Source organism: Bos javanicus, chromosome 5 (assembly GCF_032452875.1).
Source record: "Bos javanicus breed banteng chromosome 5, ARS-OSU_banteng_1.0, whole genome shotgun sequence".
Lineage (NCBI taxonomy): Eukaryota > Metazoa > Chordata > Mammalia > Artiodactyla > Bovidae > Bos > Bos javanicus.
In genome coordinates, this window is record NC_083872.1 from 57,847,462 (window position 1) to 57,863,022 (window position 15,561).

The window sequence follows — 15,561 nt, forward strand, 5'->3', positions numbered from 1 at the left end:
CCTTCGCCCCTCCCCCGGGGTTTGGCGGGGGCTACCTCCAGCGCCCCGCCTTGGATGACAAATTCGCGGGCGTGAAGGGAAATACCTCTCCTAAGGACCCGGAGCCTGGGAATTTAAGCAGCCTTCACGTCGGTGCTTCCTCCTTTTAGTTGGGGCCTCAGAGCACAGGAATTTCGGGGGTGGCCCTCGGGCAGTCTGAGATGTTTTGTGGTGAGCTGAGACAGTGGCAGGTCCAAGAACTGGTAGTTTGGGGAGGCTTTAACCGGAGAAGGCGATGGCACCCCACTCTAGCACTCTTGCCTGGAAAATCCCACGGACGGAGGAGCCTGGTGGGCTGCAGTCCATGGGGTCGCGAAGAGTCGGACACGACTGAACGACTTCCTTTTCACTTTCATGCATTGGAGAAGGAAATGGCAACCTACTCCAGTGTTCTTGCCTGGAGAATCCCAGGGACGGGGGAGCCTGGTGGGCTGCCGTCTATGGGGTCACACAGAGTCGGACACGACTGAAGTGACTTAGCAAAAAAAAAAAAAATTAGCCCCTTTACAATAATTTTCGTACAGACGGTTGATACATTCAGAATCATATGTAAATGTGAATAAATATATTTGAAAAACTCTGCTGTTTGTAATATGCAAAAAGAAAAGAAAAAAAGGCAAACTTATTGGGAAACGCAGCGTCAATGCGAATTCCCCTGGAGCTCACTTCCAACGTAGTGCTGCTCCTGAGCCTTAACAAACACTGCAAATCTCGAACTGGAGCCTTGTATGTATGTATGTGTGATATATAGGTGGGGGGTAGGGTGGTAAGACGCGCAGGTTTAGGGGAAAATGAAGCAGGAAATACATAAGCTTCACTTTCCCCAGCCGTAAAATGGGGGCAATAATTCCCGCTTCGCCCACCCGCACACTATCACATTGCTTCACAGAGGTCGAAATGGAGTGAGGTGGGTAGCCGTGCTCAGACATATTAAGAGGGGTCTGAAATCTATTATCACATACACACATCCATATTCTCTCTCACACCATTCTTTCAATAAATACACAAAAGGGGAAAGAGATGAACTGTAAAACTAGGAACTTTTTTTAATCAGTTACAAACTAAATTACAAATAATATTAACAGCAAGAACACTCAAGGACAAAAGGTGGGAGAAGAGAGACAAAATCATAAAAAGAAAAAAAGCTTTAAAAAAAAAACAAAAACATATTTGCATTACAGACCCCAAGGTGCACATGGCAACAAATCCCCACCCATTCCCACTTAAAAAACTACTATAAACTGAAATATAAATATAATTGTTCATCCTTCTTTTAAAGAAATATTTTTCCCCCAATGTCCCCACTCAGTCACAGCCCTAAGTGTCAGAATTCTCAAAATGATGTCTCAACCTTAACTTTTACGGGGTGGCCTTCAGAGGAAAATGGGACCTAGCACCTTAAGAATCTTAAGAGAAAAATTCAAACATCTTTCACTTGCCTAATAAGGCCAAGGTGAAGCACAGTCCCTGTCCCAGAGCCTCCTAGACACATCTTGCCCATAGGAGGGACAGGCAAGAAGCCTAAGAGCCATCATTTCTACTGCAGCCCCACTGGGACCACAGAGGCTGGGAGTCTTGAGTCTCCCAGAGTTAGGTGAGATGAAACACTAAAACTAGGGTATAAACCGGTTGGATCTATTTTTTTAAACCTAATTCTTTGAAACAGGCCCCTCCATAATGTTTTTGTTTTGTGTGGTTTTTAAAGTTCCAACTTAGCCCCCACTGCTATAAGTTGGCCTTACACAGTGGCTCTGGAGGCTTGGGGTCTTTATCATCCCAGATACAGAAAATAATTAATAGTGGGGCTTTCAGAGACTGGGATGGCAAACTTATGTGGACGGAGGAGAAAGTCTTTTTTTTTTTGTCTTTTTAAAAAAATACCAGCCCTCTTAAGCAATGACTAAGAGGAGGGAGAGAGGGTAGTGGAGGCTGACTTAAGTGCATCTAATACTGAAGCGTCCTTTCAATTCCGCCTATTTGTTCCCTCCACCCCATCACTCCAGAGTGGATTGGCTAAGAGGGGCAGCTGAGTGCTAAGGCAACCAGACAAGATCAGTGAGCTAAGCGCCCGGGCTGAGCCAGATCACACTCACACTGGAGAAGAGGGTGATACTGGGGGTAGGGGCTTGAGAAGGCGATCAGAGTCGAAGGTGAGGTACTGGCTTGGTCACATCTTGGAAGAAAGGGTGAGCCAGAGCTGCCTTGGCTGAAATCCGCTTGTTAGGGTCGTAGTGCAGCATTTGCTGGAGGGAGAGATGCATGCTGACTTCAGTAATGTGGTAATGGACTAAATGGGCAGCAGGTATTGAGAAACTGGGAAACAGAATTCTTTCACCCCGAGTTCCCATTTCCTCCTCCCTATATCTAACAAGAGGGAAGCAGAGATAAGGGAAATGCTGAGACCAGGAGTCCAGGGCCTCATTCTTCCTTCATGCTAGAAAAACTCTGCCCAGGGGGAGGGAACAAGAGGAAATGGATGCCCACTCCCTAGTCTCACCGATAACAAGCTCCGTCCATCTTCATCCAGGGGAGGCACCACTTTGCTAAAATCCTGCCTGGCCCACTTGGGGAAACTTGGCTTATAATCAGGCATAGAAGTAACTCCTGGCCAAACCACCTCATCTGGGGTTCCCAGGGTCCGAAAGATCCGGAAGAGTTGGTCGATCTCAGAATCTCCGGGGAATAGGGCCCGGCGGGTCACCTGAAAATGGGGAAAGAGGAAAGGCCAAGACTGACATTGACGTCAATCAGAACTGCCCAAAGGATAATGGAGGTTCCCACAGGCAGTGGAAGGTCAGTAGGGCCCCCTGACTCCCTCCCCAGGGTCTTTCATGGGGTCAGTCACACAGAGCCTGAGACAATGAAGTCCCTTCATCTGCCTCCTCGCTCCCTCCTTCCTTCCCCCAACCATGGCTTTGCAGATCCCCAAGGCTGGGTGGGGCTGGGAGGGGGTGAATGTCTGGGGTGCCACTGACATGTAGCAAAGGGATGTCAAGCCACTCACGGGGTATGGGGTAGACACTGCGGTCATCCCCCCTCCTTGTGATGCAGCCACTTCTAGATAGGAGCACAGCGGGCAGAGACTGTGTCTTCCATTTCTTCTGTGTTCCCCACAGCACCTAGCATGGTGCTGGGTACACACTAGGTGCTTAACAAATATTTTTTGATGAATTGAGAGACGTATATGGGCAATTGTAAAGTATTGCACTGGGGGATAAATGCATGTTATATATATGGGCTAATGGTCTCCATGCCCCCAGTTACAACCCAGATAAGGGACCATAAAACATACTGCTGATTTGATTCGAAAACTCAGCTCACTCCACTGTTGTATTAAAGGGAATGAGAGCTCCCTTATAAGGCTGGGCCTCAGGGATCCTTCAATCTGAAAAGCCAGAGGTTGAGGGGGGGACATGTCTGAAGTTTAAATAAAAGGTGTGGATAAGGTGAATACAGCTGGCCTCACCACTTCCTGATGCCCTAAAATAAGGTCTATAGGCAAATGAAGGAGATGCTAAATGGAACTTATTTTCCCAAATATATGTAGGCTAAAGCTAGCGCAGTTGCAGAAATGATTTAGCTCAGTTTGAGATAAGATTTGTATACTGGATGCTAAGCTGTTTGAGGCTATCCTAACATTGTGGTTGACATCAGCGATGACAGCCCTCTCCTTTCTCCACCACCCTCTTTGTGCTACTCTAGAGGTAAAACCCTGTGATAAGAGAAGGACCATGGGTCTGGGCCAAGAAACAGTTCTGTTGTTCTTGAGTGTGGGAAGGAGTGGGCTGGGTAGACCATGGGCATGCCTCCATACCATCTCAGCAAAGATGCAACCGAGGCTCCATATGTCCACTGCTGTGGAGTAGTATTTGCAGCCCAGAAGGATTTCCGGTGCTCGGTACCACAGAGTCACCACCTAAGGACAAGAGTACAGGACATGAAGATACCCACATGTCAGTTCCTAAACACTACTCTGCTAACTCAATTCTTAACAAGCAGCTTCTATCCCTACATCCTTCCCTTCCCTCTCATTGCCCCTAAGTAAAATAACTGGGTACAACTTCTTAGCCCAGAGTTAGCCTAATCCATGGTTCTGGGGAACATATATTCTGAACCCCCAATTTGCAACCTCTTGGAAAACTTGAGGCAAATGGTCATAATTTTAAATTTCATGCCTTCCACCTGTCTCCTGGCTCGGTATCTATCAATATATGAACTCTATGCATACTCTAAGACCTCTCGGGGTGTCAGAAATACTTTCCATGTAGTGAGAAACTGCTGGCCAGATCGTTACTAAAAACTCTGTGAATGTCCTTGTTAACACCTCCCAGGAAGTTCAGAGAAGACATGCAGAGGAGGACTCACCTCGTGGGTATAAGTACGAACAGGGACCCCAAAAGCTCTGGCTAGTCCAAAGTCTGCTAGCTTGATGGACCCATCTGCGTTGATAAGCAGGTTCTGAGGTTTAAGGTCTCGGTGCAGGACTCGATGAGAGTGGCAGAAAGCTAGGCCCTGGAGCAGCTGGAACAAGTAGCTCTGACAAGGGGAGAGAAAAGACTTTTTCCACCACCATGAGCAGATTAGGGTCTCCTCTGTAACTCCAAAGTTCTACTAAAGGCTTTACTAGTTAAATTGTAATTATATGTTTTCAAGCTATTTCTCCAATTGGATTGTCAATCCATTGAGGATAAAATCAGGTCTCATTCAGTTTTGCATTTATGTTCCATATCGTGAGACCAGCACATTGAAGGTGTTCAATAAATATGTGTTGGATGTTTGCTGGTTGATCGAAAGTAGCTTCTGAAGTAAGGAACCCAGAAAAACGGACAACAGAGACTCACTGGCTATTGCTCCCACCAAACAGGTGGAAGGGCTTTCTGGAGGCGTCTACCAAGTACCCCCCAGTCCCATTTATCTGAGTTTCATCTCAAGAACCTTCCACCTGAGCTGCTAAGTTGACTCACTAGAGTTTCAACGTCTTTGATTCCCCTGCCCAGCCCTAGGGTTAAAGCATAATGAGCAGTGAAAGAGCCACAAGAAAAGGTGTGTATGTGTGTGTGTGTCGGGGGGTGAAGGCTGGGAAGGAAGCCAAGATCACAAATCAACACTCAGTCCAGACTGTCTGCCTTCAGTCCCCCTAAGACACGCCCATGTTGGGGAGGAGTTGATGAGAAGGAGTACCTTTATGAGCGGAAGAGGAATGCCAGTGAGCGCAGAGGCATCCATGAATTTCTTGAGATCCTGGTGCAGAAACTCAAAAACCAGGTAGAGTTTGTTTTCTGTGTGAATGACATCCAGCAGCCTAGGGAAGGGGGAGGTCCAGGAATACACGTGAGGGAGAGAAAGGCCCAGATAATACAAACAGAAGACATCCTCCTTTACTGTCAGAGCACCTCCCACCTCCCAGATACATACTTACTTGACAATATTAGGGTGATTAAGCTCCTTAAGCAGAGAGATCTCTCGTATGGCAGTACTGGGTACACCCTCTGTCTCACTTGGAGAAGTTGGGAAAGCAGAGATGGGAATGTGGTTACAAATATTCCTCTTCCCTCAGCAGTACAGTCATTCCCCCCACACCACCCCCAGCCCCCACCATCCCAGCATCCCCTACGAAAGTGAGAGAAAGGGTGCTTCAGGGGTTAATTCATGGATGGACAGGAGTGGCTTTTTAGACACTTTAAGATCATCATTTCTTCTTTGCCCAGGGTTAGGTTAGCAAAGCCTCTTGGTGAAGGTGAAGTTAAAAGGGGGAAAAGTGTATGTATGTCGGGGGGGAGTAACAGCACCCAGCCTCTCTAGAGGTGCCAGTGAGGTTCAACTGCCATTCTTTTGAAAGAGAGAATTCTAAGAGGCGGGTGGGGTTGGAGTACTGAGGGCTCGTCTAGTCATTTATAAGGGTGCTCTTTACCGCTTATCACAAAACCCATCTCCTCGTCGGGGAGTCCTGGATCCCATCTCAAAAGGCTCCTTCCTCTTCCTGACTCTTTCTGACTGTACATTTGGGGACATTAACCGCTTTGGGGGAGGAAATTTCCCATGGATTCGACACTACCCTATAGTCTCCACCGGGAAACCTTCTACTCGTCCTTCAACCCACCTCTCCACTTCAAAAGACTTCCCTCCCTGCTACCTTCCGGTCCCTGGAAGGCTACCCGCCTGTTGCGGTGGGGGTGGGGGGCACTCAAGGAGCTCCCGAGTTAGGAGTCCCGGGTACAGAGGCCACTCACGTGTCCAGGCGGATTTTTTTAAGCGCCACCACTTCTCCCGTCAACTTGTTTTTGGCTTTGTACACAACTCCGTACGTGCCCTCTCCGATCTTTTCCACTTTTTGGAAGTTCTCCATGAAGCGCTAGCGAGTCGGGTCAGCCCGGCCCTGGAGCGGGGGCCTGGGAACCCTGCAGAAAACGGCACCCAGTTCTCGGGGGCCGAGGAGGGAAACAGGGCCCAGCACCGCGACCCGAGGTCGGGATGGAACGCAGTGTATCTCCCGCCCTTGTCAATTTGTCCAACTTGAAACAATATTGCCGCCTCCCCCCTGTAGTTCCCTACCGCCACCAGAAGCCCCGCCTCTCCTTCCCGCGTTTCCCTGGCTCCTCCCTCAGATCTTCCTATTGGTCTACGTCATGGAGGGCGGGGCCATCCTTGCGTCCCTCGCTGCAAACGACCCCACCCAGAGCAACTTTGGTTCCGAGGAGTATTAAGGATAAATTTTTATCTGGGAGGGGAGACTGAACACCTTTTTCCAAGTATCTGATTTGGGATCGAGTTGTCTCCCTGTGTCCTGAGTCTATAGGGATTTCCTGATCTCTAATTCGCCACCCCTAGGAAAATATGTATTGATCTAAGATTAAATTCCACCTCGCCCTGGAGCCTCCTCTGAAAGCAGGAAACTGGAAATCTCATTGTAAGGGTTTCCTGGGGCTCCGAAGAGTCGTTGTCCCGCTTCTCTCAGCCTACCCCAATACTGTCTGTTTTTGGATCCAGGGTCACTGCTTCTACAGTTATTTTGAGAGGTTCCTGGTTTGACTCACAATAGATTGATCCTCTCTCCAATGATGAACTGTGTGTGTCTGGTACGTGTTATGTTTTGTAGCTGCCCTTCAGTCATTTTTTTCCCCCCGAGGGGAGATGGAGTGCTTTAATATGAGACTGACCTTGTGAAGTCAGAAACTGTCAATGAGTAGCAGGATGTCCAGGGACCAGGATCCCTACTCAGTTCTTTCTCAGGTCCTTCTGCTCCTCCCAGGATTTGCCTGGAGGGAGGGGAGGAAGGGCTATGCAAATAAGCACCCCCTTCTTATACAGGGGTTTGTCCAATGCCCCAGAGTCTTTGGTTGCTGGAAGGAAGAACAGGATGGATCTGGTGCTGAGAAAATACCTTCTCCATGTGGCTCTGATGGGTGTTCTTCTGGCTGTAGGGACCACAGAAGGTGAGTGTGGGATGTTGGACATGAACAAGTGTGAATTTGGGGTTGCACACCTGCTCTGGTTTTTCTCTCCCTAAAATGGAAGATATCAGTAGTGCTTCAGGTGTCTCCCACCCATTTGATTTAGTGAGGACATGGGCAACTGAGCTCCCTCCCCACATGAAGATTTGGGTGCATGTGTGTTCAGGCACTTGGGACTGAACCTGAAAACAACCCCATCTACCTGGATGGGTGAGAGAACAGTATGTCTCCGTGGCCCTAATTTTGAGATGCTCTGAATAGTGAGCTGGAACATGGGTGCCAAGGTAGTAAAATGAGTGGAAACTCATTTAGGCTTTGTCTCAGGCACTTGGGATAGGGTATTTAGGAGATAGAGAAAGATAGGAGATAGGAGAAAGGAGAAAGAGGATGTGTTATTGGATAGAAGGGTAATGAGGCACCTCATCCCCTCTTTGGGATGGGCATGGGTGAACACAGCCCAGGCTTTTGTTCTGGGCCTGGAAGAGACAGGCAGAAGGGTCTCAGCTGAGCATCACATGAAAGGGCTCTGGGGGATTGGGGCCTCGTGACAGGAGCAAGGCGGGTGGGGTGGGGATGGTGAGAGGGTCTGGAATGTCCCGTGCTGCTCTGAGGAGGGAGGATTGGGAGTGGAGAAAGAATGGGGCATCTTATGATTCTCTTGTTCTTGTGGTGAGGTATTCAGTGGGATAATTCTAGATCCTCCCCCAAGAGAATCAACCAGGTTTCTGGTACATGTTAGAGATGGAGTGAGGATAGTCTGTGATGTGCAGAAATATCTACATTGTACCCCAGTGCCCCCTTTCTCTAGATCCCTGGTCTCACAGACTTCTTGGAACTTCTCCTTGATCTGACTTCCCTCATTCATGGTGTCATTTCAAGTCTTATTCTTTTACTATGTTCGTTATTTATTCTGGAAATATCCTGTTCATATGTGTCCACCCAAGGCTCTTAATATGTTGTGCTTACTTTTTGGATCCAGATTTTTAAAATCATAAGAAGACATTTTTATATAGTTCATGAAATTTTGCATGGACTGAGTTTGATAATTTTGTTTAGTGTGAATTAACATTGTGTTTATTTAAGAAAAAAATATATTTTTTTACAGAAACCTACTGAATTTGTAGGGTTTTAAAATAACATGATGTCTGGGATTTGCTTTTGAATGCTTCAGCCAAAAAACAAACGAACAACAAAAATAAAGGATAAATAAAGCAAATGTGACAAAATGCTGATAGTTGTTGGACCTTGGGGAGACACATGCAGAGCCATCACATCACTTTTTTTCAGACATCTTTCTTGGTCAGTTATAATCATTTTGTTTGTCCCCACTCCCAATTTCTACTTGCCTCTAGTCCATCCTCCTCACTGCTTGCCAAAGTGATCCTTCTAAAACACAAATCTGATCATATTCAAAAAGCTTTTGAAGGGTAAGTTTTATGGTATATGCCATATATCAGTACAACAAACAAAATCGTCTGAGGTGCCGTTGCCTACAGGATAAAGTCCAAACTCCTTTGCCTGGCACTCAAAGCCCCCACTCTATCTTCTTGGCCTCATCTCTCATGATGTACATCAGCCACATTGCTAGTGTCTGCTCATGGCCTTCTGCCTAGAATGCTTTATGCCCCAGCCAACTATTTACTGTCTTCTTCAGTCGACCAGAGTGCAATTTACCTGTTTAAAATCTATCATTTTGTTATACATTGTGCATGTCTATTATGGCTCATATTAAGCAATGCCTTGGATTATAGTAATTTATGTATATGTCTATTTCATATACTTTAACCTGAACCCCTTCAGAACCATTTCATTTCTTAAGTTCTTTGCACCTAGCCCAGTGCCTGGTACGTGGTGGGTATTCAGTAGATTAAAATGCACTTTAAGGAACTTCCCTTGTTGTCCATCAAGTGGCTAAGGCTCTGTGCTCCCAATGCAGGGGACCAGGGTTCAATCTCAGGTCAGGGAACTAGATCCCACAGGTCACAACTAAGAGTTTGCATGCCACAACTACCTGACCTCACATGCCACAACTAATTGAAGATCCCTCGTGCTGCAACTAAGTCCTAGTGCAGTTAAATATATTTTTTTAATGCACTTTGAATGTGAGAATGAATGATGTGTCACAGACACTGTTGTCCCCTGAGAAGGGAGTGAGTAATGATTTGAGGGTCCTCATAGTATATCTTCCTTTTTAGGACCCAGAGACAGGGACTGGCTTGGTGTCTCAAGGCAGCTCAGAATTAAAGCATGGAACAGACAGCTGTATCCAGAGTGGACAGAAAGCCAGGGGCCTGACTGCTGGAGAGGTAGGAACTTGGCAATTTCCAGGGAGGATATGGTGGAAATGGGTGGGGAGGGGAACAGGGTTGACTGTACTTAGGAAGATAGGGAAGGAAAAGGCATACAGGGAGGAGAAGCCAAGGAGCTAATTAATGCAGCTGCCCTTTTCAGGTGGCCACATATCCCTGAAGGTCAGCAATGATGGGCCTACACTGATTGGGGCAAATGCTTCCTTCTCTATTGCCTTGCACTTTCCTAAAAGCCAAAAGGTGCTGCCAGACGGGCAGGTCATTTGGGCCAACAACACCATCATCAATGGTGAGTACCTCTCTGCCTCCTTCCCAAGGTCCAGAATCCCTGGTATCCCCAATGAGCTCAAGGAATCCTCCTCCTCTTTTTTTTTTTTTTTACAAATTATATATGTAACACATATTCACTGCAGAAAAATTAGAAAACACAGATAAACCAAAAAGAAAAAAAATTATAGTTCCCCAAATGGGGCACAGAAGACCCAGTGGACATAGAAGTTGGATAGACTTGGATTTAAACTGGTTACCAGTATGTGACCCTGGACAAGTCACTGAATTGTTTTGTTCTTCCATTCCCTTATCTATAGAATGGGGATGATAACACTTTAAAAGGTTCTTGTAAGGATTAAAATGTGATATCAAGATTTTAGCATAATGCCTGCCCTGTGCTGTGCTTAGTACCTTAGTTTAGACGCTTTGCAACCCCATGGACTGTAGCCCACCAGGCTCCTCTGTCCATGTGGATTCTGCAGGCAAGAATACTGGAGTGGGTCACCATGCACTCCTCCAGGGGATCTTCCCAACTCAGGGATCGAACCCAGGTCCTAGCCTACAGTATTAATTGATGCTGTTATTTTTACTTTTATCCCACTAGCTAGAGCACATCATCCTAGACATTTTGATACATGGCCTACCAATTTGTATCCAGTGTAAGAATATGCATGTGTGTGCTCAGTGGCTCAGTCGTGTCTGACTCTTTGCAACCCCATGGACTGTAGCCCGCGAAAGCTCCTCTGCCCATGGGATTGCCCAGGCAAGAATACTGGAGCAGGTTGCCATTTCTTCCTCCAGGGGATCTTTCAACACAGGGATTGAATCCTCGTCTCCTGTGTTTCCTGCATTGGCAGGTGTATTCTTTACCACTGAGCCACCTGGGAAACCCTTTAAGTATATACACAGGAATCTTTTATAGTTTCCATTCTCCCTTCTACCACTCCAAATAGGTTATACCAAGGAGAATGTATTTTGGTAGCTAGGCAGTATTCCTGGAGCCCCTCTCTGGGAGTCATGTTAAAGGTTTTGGTGTACAGTGAGGAATGCCAGGGATTGAGGGAGACTTGCTGTCTTCTTTTCAGGGAGCCAGGTGTGGGGAGGACAGCTGGTATATCCCCAAGAACCTGATGATACCTGCATCTTCCCCGATGGGGAGCCCTGCCCTTCTGGTCCTCTATCTCAGAAAAGATGCTTTGTTTATGTCTGGAAGACCTGGGGTAAGAGTTTCCCTTCTCTGGCCTGTCATTCACACTTAAATTCACTTCTTCCTACCTGATCCCCTTTCTTTTGGTCTCATCCTTAAATTCTGTGAGTTTCCCTAATCTTCACTTCCCCCATGACTCCTTCCTCTTCCACAGCACCTAGTCAACTCTATTATACTTCTTTCTGGGAGCCCTGCTCCAATTATAGTCCCATCCCATGGACCCTCTCATAAGGACTTTTTTCCTGCCCAACATATGCAAGCTTAAACTCTCTGAAACAACCATCCTTGATACATCTCCTGACCTTCCTTCTCTGGTTCCATCTCTAACCCTGCCCCAGTCTCCTTTGACCAGTAACCCCCTTCCCTACTCTTCTTTCCAAAAACCTCAGACCAATACTGGCAAGTTCTTGGGGGCCCAGTGTCTGGACTGAGCATCGGGACAGACAAGGCAGTGCTGGGCACATATAACATGGAAGTGACTGTCTACCACCGCCGGGGGTCCCAGAGCTATGTGCCCCTCGCTCACTCCAGTTCAGCCTTCACCATTACTGGTAAGGACTGAGGAGGGGACAAGGCCAGTTGCAGGGCAGGAGAAGGTGGGGAGGCTGGGCTGGACAGGAAAGGGGAAAGAGGAAATGGTGTGTAACCTTGCAGGGGCAGAACCAGGAAGATGTGGGCAGAGGGATGTGGGGCTTGGAGCCCGTGAAGGGCCAGGCAGCTTGGGTTGGTTGAAAAATATGGCTGTGAAAGAAGAAGCTGACAGAAAGAAGAACTTATGGTTCTCACTTTCTCTGACTCCAATCCCAGACCAGGTGCCCTTCTCCGTGAGTGTGTCTCAGCTGCAGGCCTTGGATGGAAGGAACAAGCGCTTCCTGAGAAAGCAGCCTCTGACCTTTGCCCTCCAGCTCCATGATCCCAGTGGCTATTTGGCTGGGGCTGACCTTTCCTACACCTGGGACTTTGGTGACAGTACAGGGACCCTGATCTCTCGGGCACTCACGGTCACTCACACTTACCTAGAGTCTGGCCCAGTCACTGCACAGGTGGTGCTGCAGGCTGCCATTCCTCTCACCTCCTGTGGCTCCTCTCCAGTTCCAGGCACTACAGATAGGCATGTGACAACTGCAGAGGCTCCTGGAACCACAGCTGGCCAAGTGCCTACTACAGAAGTCATGGGCACCACACCTGGCCAGGTGCCAACTGCAGAGGCCCCTGGCACCACAGTTGGGTGGGTGCCAACCACAGAGGATGTAGGTACCACACCTGAGCAGGTGGCAACCTCTGAAGTCTTAAGTACCACACCAGTGGAGATGCCAACTGCAAAAGCTACAGGTAGGACACCTGAAGTGTCAACTACAGAGCCCTCTGGAACCACAGTTACACAGGGAACAACTCCAGAGCTGGTGGAGACCACAGCTGGAGAGGTGTCCACTCCTGAGCCTGCGGGTTCAAATACCAGCTCATTCATGCCTACAGAAGGTACTGCAGGTAAGGGGGCCACCATGAATGAGTTCATAGAGGTGGGGCATTTGTCACAGCTCTGAAGACCTGAAAGAATTGCTCAGGACCCAGATGTTACTCAATCCTTAGCTTAGCAGTGGAGTCCCCTCAGAATCTTCACTGGTTTTAAAACCCCCTAAGTCCCTCTTAATGGCACAGAATAGATCCAGAGTTCAGGAAACCAGGGTCTTCTCCTAGGCCAGGGGTAGACAGCTTATTCTCTCTTCCCGAAGAGAAGTTCAGGAAGCAGTGTGTGATCATTTGGTGATGGTGCTCAGTCATGTCTGACTCTTTGTGACCTCATGGACTATGGCCCACCAGGCTCCTCTGTCCATAGAATTCTCCAGGCAAGAATACTGGAGTGGGTGGCCATTCCCTTCTCCAGGGGATTTTCCCTGCCCAGGGATTAAACCCGAATTGGCAGGTGGATTCTTTACCCGAGCCACCTAGAAAGCCCCATGTGATCATTAGATAATACTTATACCTCATTTTCTGATTAAGTGTAAACACAGAAATCTTTCTGACACCACTTCCCACCCCAGGATTCCCATCCCAAAGTAGGTTTACCTGGAATTGTGGTAGGAATACTAAAAAGGGAGAAGTGAGATAGTGACACTATGACTTAACACATGTCAAATGTCTGATCCAGGACCTGGCACAGTGTAGGGTGTGATAAACATTTGGGATGTCTAAAATTCCGACTCTAACCCTGTGACTCTGGGGCAGTCATTTCTCTTGGGCCTTTATCTTAAAAAATGAGAGTTTCCAGCTCTTGTCTGATTCTAAGCCTGGATCCAGTAGCTCTGACTCTACCTGGAAAAATGCCTGTTGGGCCTGTTTTCAGGTTAGTCATTTGCTTCTTGACTTTGCCTCTTTAATCCTCTCCTCCAGGGTCCCTGAGTCCCCTGCCGGATGACGCTGCCACCTTAGTCCTGGAGAAGCGCCAAGCCCCCCTGGATTGTGTTCTGTATCGCTATGGCTCCTTTTCCCTCACCCTGGACATTGTCCGTGAGTCTTGCCTACATTGTCCGTAAGCTGGTGGAGGGAGGCGTGTGCTGCTTAGGGTTGCCCAGTGGAAGCACACCTTGGAAGGAATTACTCACCTGGACAAGGAGAATACCCAGATCCCAGGGGTTTCATATGAAGGCAGAATGGGATTAGGGAGGCAGCCCGAGGACCTTCCTGGCCATGGGCCTTGGGGGAGGATAAGTAGAGGAGTCTCAGACTTAAAAAAATCTTGCAACTTTGCAGAGGGTATTGAGAGTGCTGAGATCCTACAGGCTGTGTCATCCAGCGAAGGAGATGCATTTGAGCTGACTGTGTCTTGCCAAGGCGGGTGAGTGTCCCACGGTTGCCCTGAGAACTCCTGGGGTGACTGCTGTCCTGTTCTCTGGTGTCTAGTGTCCCTTCCCAGATTCCCTGACGTAAGCTGACATCTCTCCCAGGCTACCCAAGGAAGCCTGCATGGACATCTCATCGCCAGGGTGTCAGCTGCCTGCCCAGCGGCTGTGTCAGCCTGTGCCCCCCAGCCCAGCCTGCCAGCTGGTTTTGCACCAGGTACTGAAGGGTGGCTCAGGGACCTACTGCCTCAATGTGTCTTTGGCTGATGCCAATAGCCTGGCGATGGTCAGCACCCAGCTTGTCATGCCTGGTAGGTAGTTGGACAAGAGGTAGGATGAAGACACGGGGAGATGGTAGAGGTTACCTACTAGAGGAAGCAGACACTGAATGCAGCCGTATCTGGGATTCCACCCATAGGGCAAGAAGCAGGCCTCAGGCAGGCTCCTCTGTTCGTGGGCATCTTGCTGGTGCTAACAGCTTTGTTGCTTGCATCTCTGATATACAGGTGAGATCCCCGCCATCCTGCTCCCACTCCTTTACCCCTTATTACCACCACCACTCTTCCTCATGGGAAGAAGAAACCACCAACCCCTTTGGGAAAGTGTAGAGTCCAAGAAAGAGCCCAGACTTGGAAGTTCAACAGGTCTAGGCTGCAGTCTTGCTGGTGGGACCCTGGGAAGTCCATTAACCCTTCTGAGCCACTGAAAAGTAGGAAACATAATACCTGTCCTGTGGGGCTGTTTTCAGGGCTCTAGACAATGTGAGTAAAACACCTGGTTCTGAAACAAAAGTGGAATAAATGATGATCTCAATGACTGTTGTTATGAATAATATCAACAGTGGAGAAGAACTCAGTGAACTGAGTTCTCCACCTGCCAGAAAGGCAAATCCCTAGGCCTGGAGGGCTGAGGTCCTCAAAGCAGGGAAGCCTGTAGGGTGAGAGGGAAATGGTCAGAGCTTACCATAAACATAAGAGAGGATAAACCCTGTTGGTGAGAAGAGGAGGGAGCCAGGATCAAGACCAAGTCAACCTGGGTTATGGTTTAGTCTTTTTTTTTTTGGAGAAGCACAAAGAGGTTGCCATTGACCACCACTAACCAGTATCCCTGCTTTTCTCCCAATATCAGGCGAAGACTTATGAAGCAAGGCTCAGCAGTCCCCCTTCCCCAGCTGCCACACGGTAGAAGCCAGTGGCTACGTCTGCCCTGGGTCTTCCGCTCTTGCCCCATTGGTGAGAGCAAACCCCTCCTCAGTGGACAGCAGGTCTGAGTGCTCTTATGTGAAGTCATGATTTACCCAGGTGGAGAGCAAGGCCTGTCTTTTCTCTGGTCTTCCCTCAGAGACTACCATTGCCTGAAATAAAGACTCAGAACTTGATGCTGTTATTTCCTTGTTTCTGGAAGAATCTATGTCACTTAAGGGGTGGAGGGATAAAGGAAGGAGG

The 15,561-nt window shown here is 48.2% G+C and overlaps 2 protein-coding genes across 4 annotated transcripts; one reads left to right on the plus strand and one right to left on the minus strand.

Annotated features, from left to right (window-relative positions):
• Positions 1–1,060: 1,060 nt before the first annotated feature.
• CDK2 (cyclin dependent kinase 2) lies at positions 1,061–6,612 on the minus strand. Of its 2 annotated transcripts, XM_061416903.1 has the most exons (8): positions 6,270–6,612; positions 5,459–5,536; positions 5,221–5,341; positions 4,405–4,575; positions 3,854–3,955; positions 3,044–3,187; positions 2,537–2,740; positions 1,061–2,282 (listed from the first exon to the last, which is right to left on the minus strand). In XM_061416903.1, the coding sequence occupies exons 1-8, from the start codon at positions 6,383–6,385 to the stop codon at positions 2,178–2,180; spliced, it is 1,041 nt and encodes a 346-aa protein (XP_061272887.1). In that variant the 5' UTR covers positions 6,386–6,612; the 3' UTR covers positions 1,061–2,177. The 2 variants fall into 2 exon arrangements, with proteins under 2 accessions (XP_061272887.1, XP_061272888.1); XM_061416904.1 differs by lacking the exon at positions 3,044–3,187.
• A 415-nt stretch (positions 6,613–7,027) lies between these two features.
• Positions 7,028–15,494, plus strand: PMEL (premelanosome protein). 2 transcript variants are annotated; one of them, XM_061416892.1, is made up of 12 exons: positions 7,028–7,115; positions 7,348–7,472; positions 9,686–9,796; positions 9,942–10,088; positions 11,155–11,289; positions 11,666–11,827; positions 12,084–12,764; positions 13,668–13,784; positions 14,028–14,112; positions 14,222–14,427; positions 14,535–14,622; positions 15,245–15,494. In XM_061416892.1, the coding sequence occupies exons 2-12, from the start codon at positions 7,397–7,399 to the stop codon at positions 15,384–15,386; spliced, it is 1,950 nt and encodes a 649-aa protein (XP_061272876.1). In that variant the 5' UTR covers positions 7,028–7,115; positions 7,348–7,396; the 3' UTR covers positions 15,387–15,494. The 2 variants fall into 2 exon arrangements, with proteins under 2 accessions (XP_061272876.1, XP_061272877.1); XM_061416893.1 differs by having other exon boundaries at positions 7,030–7,115; positions 7,368–7,472.
• The last annotated feature ends 67 nt before the right edge of the window (positions 15,495–15,561 follow it).